The 9,951-nt window shown below is 31.8% G+C and overlaps 1 protein-coding gene across 1 annotated transcript; it reads left to right on the top strand.

Annotated features, from left to right (window-relative positions):
* The first annotated feature begins 5,510 nt into the window (after positions 1-5,510).
* On the top strand, positions 5,511-9,287 carry LOC130947548 (histone acetyltransferase HAC1-like). Its single transcript, XM_057876244.1, has 6 exons — positions 5,511-5,723; positions 5,919-6,058; positions 7,539-7,617; positions 7,960-8,265; positions 8,650-8,867; positions 8,945-9,287. The coding sequence occupies exons 1-6, from the start codon at positions 5,721-5,723 to the stop codon at positions 9,027-9,029; spliced, it is 831 nt and encodes a 276-aa protein (XP_057732227.1). The 5' UTR covers positions 5,511-5,720; the 3' UTR covers positions 9,030-9,287.
* Positions 9,288-9,951: the final 664 nt, after the last annotated feature.

Here is a 9,951-nt window from a genome sequence, read left to right as displayed (position 1 = left end):
TGTGGAAGAGGTAAAACAACAAAAACCTTTACCTTTGTCCCTTCAAAAACTAAAACAAGGGAATTATTAGTTTTGATCCTATATGATAATAATTTCGGTTCTTTATTAAACAATTTTCTGTTTAATTCAACTGCCCTCCGGATCTTCAACAACAAGCCCACGAAGAAACTTCAGCAAGGGAATTAGAGCAAGAAGCTCTAGTAAATGTGTAAGTTTTACTTAAAATCTTTTTTAGTAGTTTTGATGCTATATAATAATAATTTTGGTTGATTTTAAAACACATAACTATGTAATCCAGTTACCATCCTGAAACTCAACAGCAAGCCCCTATAAAAACTTTGGCAAGGGAATCAGAGCCAGAAGATCTTGTAAATGAGTAAGTTTTACTTAAAATCCAATTTATCAATTTTGATCCTAGATAATAATAATTTCGGTTTATTATAAAACATTTTTCTGTTTAATCCAGCTGCCCTCTAGAATCCCAAGAGCAAGCCCACAAAGAAACTTCGGCAAGGCAATCAGAGTAAGAAGCTCCTATTAATGTGTAAATTTTACTTAAAATTCTTTTGTTTTGATGTTATATCATAATGTTTTTTATTATTTTGAAAACTTTTCTCTGTCATCTTACAGTTCTCCCCCTCTTCGGCATTGGGAAGATGACATTCCTTCATTCAACCTTGATATAAGTCCACCGATCTCTCAATCAACAGTAACACAACTTGAAATATTGATAGAGACGGTGATGGATGTTGGGGGTGACAGCAGCATTGCAATATGCAGAGAAAACAAGTGTAGAGCCAACTTTGAGCACCCCTAAAGAGTACAAGACTCCAGTGAAAGAAAAAGCAATAACAAAGGAGCTAAGGGAAAAATGTTATGAGTGGATGACACAAATCAAGGTTGACAAAGATGGGGTAAACAATGAGTTTGAGACCATATTCATGTTGGACCACAGAGCTCATTTAGAGGGGGGTAGATGCCACTTTTTGTCTCTAACACCCAAACAAGACGTAGAAAATACGGTAAATTATTCAGCTATTACATTAACATTAATGATTTTTCTGAAAAGTTATATTCCTATATATTTAATAATCCTAAAGGTGGTCTCCGCAATGTGTATGATTCTGAACAACAAAAAATGTCGCAGATTTGACGAGAAAGTATACTGTGTGCCATCATATATTATGGTAATCCAATTTTTTTTATTCCTTAGAATAGAAAAGTAAATTGGAAAACTCACATATCCAGAAGTTGAGACTGACTTTCTTCTCAAACTACAAAGATTTGTTCTTGACGATCAGCTATTGGGCTACTATTGGGCTACTGATAGTAAATAGAATTTCATGTCAATAATTAAAAAAATTATTACCTAAATTTAAATTTAAAAGACCAACATAAGTATTTTAACTTACATAGTCGGAAATTGTAAACTCTGTTTTTTCTTTTTTTTTTTCATGCCATTTTTTCTTGTAAAAATTGCAAATAGGGATTCAGAAGTATTTTTTCTAATAAAAAAGATGCAAAATTAAAATCATCAACTAAGATATTCTAATTAAAAGCAGAAGAAGTAAATAAATATTAAGAGAAATTACTTGGTATCGCTCGGTACATTTACAAACTCTCCTAAGCTCGTTTGTATTTGAAACACAGGTCCCTTTCACTTCCAAATTTACAGAGGACAGTGAGACAGTCTAAGCAAAAAAATAAATATTATTCATTAAAAGCAAAGAAATTACATCAGGTTTTAGGAAAACTTAGCAGAGAAAGAAAAATCACTTTATACGAGAAACTGAATCTTACGTCTGTCATAAATCATATTGTGCGTCCGTCGAGTCACGATCATTTCTCTACGTTTTATCCAGAGCAACATTTGTTTATGCAGCACCGTCATTTTTTCTTTTCATTCTTTTTTCTTTTTGTTTTCTTTTTTTACTCATTTCCTCTGCTTCTTTCTGATAATTTATACAAAAAGTTTTGATTTAAAAACACATTAAATGTATACAGCTGACAAATATCAGAGCTATAACTAACTTAACAAGCATACATAAACAAGTTTAGCAAATTCAAGTGAAAATAAATCAAAATTATTCATAAATAAACCAAAATTATTCACAAATAAATCGAAATGATTTTAAATTTGAACAAACAGTCAAAAAAACTAAATCAATAAAAACATAATATATATTTATAACGATAAAATAATCATTTCTCAATCTTACTCATTTTCAGATTCAGTTTTATTTTTCGAATCCGTCCGAACAATCTTCCTTTTTTTCTTTGTTTCTCTACCACTCTTTGTGGTTGTTTTCTTTTTTCTGGTGATTTTTTTCATTTCTTCTTCTTCTCTGCACTACATACAAAATTTTTTGTTAAAATAACAATATAAAATTTAGAAATTATCAACAGTTATCAACATCATCAAGTGAATCGAAATTATTCATAAATAAACCGAAATTATTTCAGATTTGAACAAGTAGTCAAAAAGACTCAATCAATAAAAACAGAATATATATATATATATATATAACAATAAAATAATTATTTCTCAATCTTACTCATCATCGGATTTAGTTTGGTTTCTGAATCTATCTGAACAATCTTTCCTTTTTTGCTTTGTTTATTTGCCACTCTTTGTGGTTGTTTTCTTTTCTTTGGTGGTGGTTTCACCATTTCTTCTTCTTCTTCTTTGCAATACATACAAAAAATATTATTAAAATAAGAATATAAAACTTTAAATAAAGAGATAGTTTTTGATAAGTGATGGTGAGAAGTATGCTCATATTAAGAAACAATCTCTTCTTCTGAAGACGAATGCAGGATGACTGGTTTCTTTCTTTCTTTCTTCTTCTTTTCATTTGTTTTCCCCTTCTTTTCTTCTTTTTCTCCCCTCAATTATGCTCTTTTCACAATTTTCTAAAATACAAACTTATTTAGTTAGCAAAAAAAAAAAAAAAAATTAGAAGCACCTGAAACGAAATTTCAAGGGAAATGATTTTGTTTATTTACCATTTCATTATTTGCCTCAAAGGCAATCCGGTCGACCAATCTCGTCTGTGTTCAGTGCGCCACCCATGGTGGCCCAAGAGCATCATCTACTTCTGCAAACTTTATTTCATAGAAATATATTATCAATAACACAAAGACGCAACCATCAACTGAAAGTTTTGTTCCTTTTCTCTGGGTTTTGATCCCTTTGATAAGGAAGCTCAGCACATGATTACCCCAATTTTATCGTCGGACTGTCTACACATGAAGGAGAAGTGGCTTATGGATCGACGAGACTGCACTTAATATTGTCGACTACAAAAAGCATTTCTAGACAAAGAGGATAAATGTTGTCTTGAATTTCAACAAGTTCCCATCCACTTTAACACTCATATCTGTCACAGATTTTGTCAAAGATGTCAAAGTAGCACCTTTGAAGCTGTCAATAATCTCCTTCTGCTGGTCATTCAGTTTGTTGTAGACAATTATTTTAGAAAAATTATCCCCTACAATAGCACTAGCACCAAAATATTTTAATGTAAACAAATTAGTTCATATTTGAACAACCACTTAAAAAGATTTAATCATCAACAAAACCATATCAAATTCATTTATGTATCTAAATGAATCTCAAATAAACTAAGAAATGAACCAAAAATTACTTAAAGAATAAAATATTTTGTCAATATTTATCACCAGCACCAAAATTTTTTAATATAAACAAATTAATATAAAAATAACAAAAAAAAATTAGAAATGTAAAAACTGGATATTATAATACCGCGTGAATTTAGGCCCAGTGCATATCTTATCTTGACAGGGGTTATGTAGATTCTCCCACACCGCGTGTTCAAAAATCCATGATAGAGATCAAAGGTAAGAATCAGTTCCCTCAAGAGCTTGTGCGAGACATTGAACTCTGGGATATGTCTTAGTGCACCAAAACCCATTTCGTCAATGATAGCTTTCTTTTCTTCATTCAAGTTTGTGAATACCTTATCTATTGATCTTGTTGAGCATCTGAAATCATGAGTTTTCTGCAAGGATTTAAAATATTATGTTATATGATATATTTATAATACAAAAATATAGTTAATTTAATGTGTTCATGCTTACATTGTAATATGGCTTCTCCTTTTTTGACATGGTCTTCTTTTTCATTTTGGTTGTAAGGAATAATACAGCAGTCAATTTATAAATGAATCGAAATTGTTCGGATTTGAACAAAAATTAACTAGCCAAATGAACCGAATTCGGTTTAGATTTGAACTAAAAGTCATAAAGACTCAAACAGCAAGAAAAACACATTCAATTCATTTCTGCATGCAAATAAATTCAATCAAACTAAGAGATGAAGTGAATTATTTATCAGAACCAATAAACTAACAACACAGTTTCAGTCGATGCCCTAGTTACGGAGAAAAACAAAAAAATGGAATAAGAGAAACTTGTTCCAATCAATGAATGAACTCGATCCACTAAACCTTAAATCGAAATAGTAGATATGTGAGATTTGTGAGAAATTAACTGAACATAATAATTATAGTTTTGTCAGTACCTTGCGAAATTTTTGTTCTTCTTTTTGTGTGTTTTTTGTTGATGATCTTAAACGCGCCACCAGATACTTTAGTAGTTTTCGCAGAGAAGATTTTTTGAGAGAGATTTGAAATTCTTTTGTTGCAGTTTTGAGTAAGAGGAACGAACCGTTTTTCATATTAGAGCGCGAAGAGAAGGGGTAACATTTTGTGGGGTTTAGGCGCGTGTATACACTCTATTTAACGAGAGTGACTTTTTTTTTTGTGTTGGGCCTGGATGGACTTGGATGCAATAAGGTTTGGATGTGTAGTCCTACTGTTTTATATTTGGATATTTCATACAAAAAGATATTTTTATTTATCAATTATGGGCTTGTTTGGGCGCCATTCTCGTAAAATATCTTTTTTTAAAAGATCTTTTATAAAAGTAAAAGTGATTTTATATTTGGATATCTCATATAAAAAGATCTTTTTATCTATCAATTATGTTTCGGTAAAATAAGATAAAAGTACTTTTTTGTTCATTTATGATATAAAAAATATCTTTTCAAAAAAAAAAAATCTTTTAAAAGAAGTTGTAGCTTCTTAAAAAATATTTTTATTTTTTATTTTTCTAGTACTTTTATTTTTACTATTAGAAATTTGTCAAACACACTAAAAAATAACTTTTTTTAAAAAAATATCTTTTAAAAAAATGTAAATTATAACTTCTTAAAAAAGATATTTTTTATTTTTTTAGTATTTTTATTTTTATTACTCAAAATTTATTAAATATGTTAAAAAAAGTTTTTTTTATTGAAAAAAAAAACTTCTTTTCATTGAATTTTTTTTAACAATTTAATAACGTTTGAACAAGTATTTAATTATTCTAATGGTTAATTATTCAGTTAAAAAAATTTGCAAACTAATATATATAAATATATACAAATATAATATATATCGGTTGAAATTTTATAATAAATAAATAAAATGTAAAAATGTGGGATTAAATTACAACCGGTCGTCAATTGAAAAAAAAAAAAGTGACAACGAAAAAGTAGAAGCAGCAAAAACATGACTAAGCTCGATATCTCGTCGGCATTATTTGCGTGTGTTGCGGTATGAATCGTATGATCACTCTAACAAGATCCGATTAAAACCAAACGGAAGATCCAACATCTCCAGCATACCTTTCTGACTTTCTCTATTTCGGAAGCGAAAATGGTATGAATGAGATTACGTGATTTATAATTTATTAGGGTTTGGGGGTTTGGAATTTGGGGGTTCGGGATTAGGGTTTATGTGATATAATTATATCTTTGAACGTTTAGGCGTGTTCCTTGGTTTAGTGCTTCTAATATTTATCTAATCCATATGTGTAATAATGATTTTCTTCCTACAATGTTTATCTTTCTCCAGCATGGTGAGACCAGTTGCCCAATGAAGGAGGATTTTATCATGGTTGATGCACAGCATGCATGCAGTAATTGTAGTATTCCAATGGTGTCTGGCAACCGTTGGGTTTGCAACCAGTGCGAGAATTTTCAGATTTGTGATAGGTAAGTATTGTTCACTTATATCTCCATTTTTGCCATATGATTCTGTTGATTGCAATTGGTTAAACATACTATCTTAGTGTAACTATTACTATAGAGATGTAGGGTAAAAACTAAAGAGTAAAAACACAGGAAAGGCTGCAATAACAGAGAAAGGAAAATGGAATATTTTATTTCCCTCTGCTGCACTCTTCGAATTCTGCCTAACTAATTTCAACTATGCCCTATCACTCCATTCTCCCATTTGTAGAGTTCTCCTGCATAATCAGTTAGTTATTAACTATGAACTACATTTTGTAATCACTTCAATCAGTTTGAAGGAACCCGCATGGGTGGGAGGAATTCTTCTTGCCTTCAGAGTGAAGTTCTGACTTCTGAGTGTCCTGTTAACAGTTTGAAGCACCTCTCGGGTCCCCTTGAAATATGATAGCTGAGTTTTCCATTGCCTGGAACTTGCTTTGACCGTACAAGTTTTCCGTGCAGGATAAAAAAAATCTGCATCTGACAACTTGGATTGAATAAGTGAAAATCATCTAATATCCCAAATAATTTCAGCAGGTTTCTTCTGCTTTGTCAATTAAGATTCTCATGATGGCATCCTTTTCGGCAGCCCCATTTGGTCAAATATTAATTCAAATACTGGGATTCTCTTTCTCCGTTATTCTTTTCTATTTCCCATTTATGCTGTTGTGACTAGTCAACTGTCATAGCAGTCTCAAGATCTACTGGCTTTGATGTGAGGAACAGCCCATGCTTATCTGCAGCTGGAGTCCTCTCTGTCTCCACTGGTGTGATTCCTGCCTTGATGTAGTATTCTCCTTTCTAGCCTTTTCCTTTTGCTTTCACCTAAATTGACTATGGACATTGAAGGTCACCCACAGACACACCACTCATCGTATTTCACTTAGTCCTCCTCTTCAAATTCCACCATTAGAGTCGGTAATACTTTTAGTAGGGGAAACCCATGGAAACTATGGAAGAAATATCACAGATATTTAAATATGAATGGGTTGAGCACAGACATGATCCATGATAGACTACAATGGCGTCTGTTGATCCATGTAGCAAACCCCCACTTGGTGGCATAAACCTTTCTTGTTGCAGAGTTGGGAATACTTTCATTATTGCTGATAGCTGGAAAGTATTAGTATACTTGATTTATTTATTTAAGTTACTAGTTTTTTCTTATTCAGGTCTTGAGTTATAACTGGATGACAAGATTTTTTGCTTGCTGCCTTATGCCATGCTCAAACTCTCTTGTATTACAAACAGTTTTAATGCAGACTAGGACAACTGCTATGGAATATGATATTGTCTCAATAACAGATTTGTGTTTCTCAACATTGTATCCGATTATTATTTATTTGACACCCCATCCCTGTTGTTGTTGTTGTTATTTTTGTGCAGTTGTGTGAATAATATGTTTGCCTGATCCTTATTACAAAATATTCAATACATTGATCTAATATAAATGGTTTCTCAGGTGCTATGAAGTGGAATTAAAACGTGAAGAGAAAGAAAGACATCCTATTGATCAAAGGGAGAGTCATACCCTTTATCCAGTAAGTAAAGAGTTCTACCTAATTAGAACATTTCCCTTGTTCTAGCATGTGATAATTTTATTAGTACTTGCTTGTTACTCACCTTAATGTCTGCCTAATTAGTAATTGCTACTTGGAGGTACTAAGTTGTCAGACAGATTATGAAGTTCCAATTTGAACTCAAAGTAGTGATTATGTTTTCAGCCACAACTTCCCCTTGAGCATTTTAATTCTAGGTTTTCTGTATATTCACAGAAAAAAGGGTGAAAAAATAGTACACATTATCGTGTGGCACTAACTGATTGGAAGCGAATTTGGGTTTAATTTTTTTTTTTTGTTAAAATAACTTGCATTGTCTTGCAGATTGAAATCAATGATGTTCCAGTTGATACGAAGGACATAGATGATATTCTCGAGAGTGAATTCTTTAATACTAGAACATTTCATAATCTGACGGCTCCTGCATTTGTGACTACCTGTAATATATGCGATCTTGACATAGAAACTGGCCAAGGGTGGCGTTGTGAAGTTTGCCCCAAGTATGATGTATGTAAGTCTTGTTATCAAAAGGATGGAGGCATTGATCATCCCCATAAGTTGACAAATCATCCATCAATGGCAGATTGTGATGCTGAGAACAAAGAATCAAGGCAGCTTCGAGAATTGAAGGTATGGCACAATATTTAATTTTATTTTTTGTTCCTCTGAATTGGACATGTATCACGCAGTTAGTGAATTATTTGAATTTTAGGAATTTTATCAATCGTTACATGGTAAAAAAAGAAAAAAAAAACAGGAGAGGGGAGCGCGCGCACAGGGGGTTGGTAATTATTGATGACAAGGTTATGATATGGCATATTAATGATTTCTATTGTAGTGTTCCACTGTTCCTCGTGATTGTTTTATCTATGGGATGGATAAAGTGTGAGCAGTAACTTCTTTTCAACATATCACAGTTCTTAATTTTGATGTCAATTGCTTGCTTCTTTTGTCCGTAGTAACTACCTTTCTATACATGCTTTTTGATGTAAATGAATTTGTGTGAATTTACAGCTACGGAAAATGCTTGATCTACTTGTGCATGTACCCCGATGTCGTTCTGCACATTGCCAGTATCCAGATTGCCGCAAAATAAAGGAGCTTTTCCGCCATGGGATGCAATGCAAAACACGTGCAGCTGGAGGTTGTGTTCGTTGTAGGAAAATGTGGTATTTGCTTCAACTCCATGCTCATGCTTGCAAGGAATCGAGGTGCCGTGTGCCACGTTGCAGGTTTGTGTGTTGGGCGTTGTCTCCCTCCTCTCAAATCTTTCATGCATTGACTTTTTTTCTTTTATGGGTTAAATCAGAGATTTGAAAGAGCATTCTAGGGGATCACAGCAACAGTCTGATTCACGGCGTAGGGCTGCTATAACGGGGATGATGAGGCAGTGAGCTGCAGAGGTTGCCAATCAGGGATTAGTATCTTTATGCATGTTTTGCATTTAATAAACAATCGTGCTGTTTGTCGGATAGCACCTGCAGATCAGTTTTTTCTTGTTATTGATCATTAGTCCTCTATGATTTACAGCAATGGAAGGTTTCAGTGTATACACTAGCCTGTCCAGATGTTATATAAAATAAATATGTATATGAAATGAAGATATTTATTAAAATATCCTTAGTTATTAAAGAAAATATTGTTAAAGTTTCCATCTCTGTTTCCATAAATTTTCATACCTTGTATCTCTTTTTTCTGAAGGTACTGGCAGGAAAATGAAATTGTGTCCCAGGAGTCCAAAACTGAAATTTTAGTTTCAGTATCTAGATTCAGTTTTTGGAAACAAACATTATCAAATAGTTTTACATGATTGATAAGTAATTTAACCTAGAAAAAACAAGGCAAGTTTTATTATCATCGCTTTTTATAAGAGTATTGGTCTCATTTGTTTGTATTTTTAGAATAAAAATAATTTTTACAAAAATAAATACTTATTTTATTTTCTAATGAGTTGTTTGTTTGTACTCTAAAAGAAACTAGAAGTAGAAAATAAGCTATTTTTATGCATATTTTGAGAGGCAAATATGGACTTATTTGTTATTTCTTCCAAAACCAAAAGCAAAAGTAGTTGACGAAAGATAAATTATGAAAATAAAATAACACTACAAATTTATCTTTATGTATTTTTAAAACAACAAATATATCAAGTTAAAAAATATAAAACTCTAACTATTATACAAATCCTGATTCACTCTGTGATGTGAAGTTGTGCAAACCTATTTGACTAAACTATATATATTACATGCTATAATTAAAATAAAATATTTTTAATTAAAAATATCGTTAAAAAATATAGCATAGTTAATATTTTCTATT

Source organism: Arachis stenosperma, chromosome 9, assembly GCF_014773155.1.
Source record: "Arachis stenosperma cultivar V10309 chromosome 9, arast.V10309.gnm1.PFL2, whole genome shotgun sequence".
NCBI classification, from domain to species: domain Eukaryota; kingdom Viridiplantae; phylum Streptophyta; class Magnoliopsida; order Fabales; family Fabaceae; genus Arachis; species Arachis stenosperma.
The sequence above is the reverse complement of the archived record's forward strand: the minus strand, read 5'-3'. Positions and strand labels throughout refer to the sequence as shown.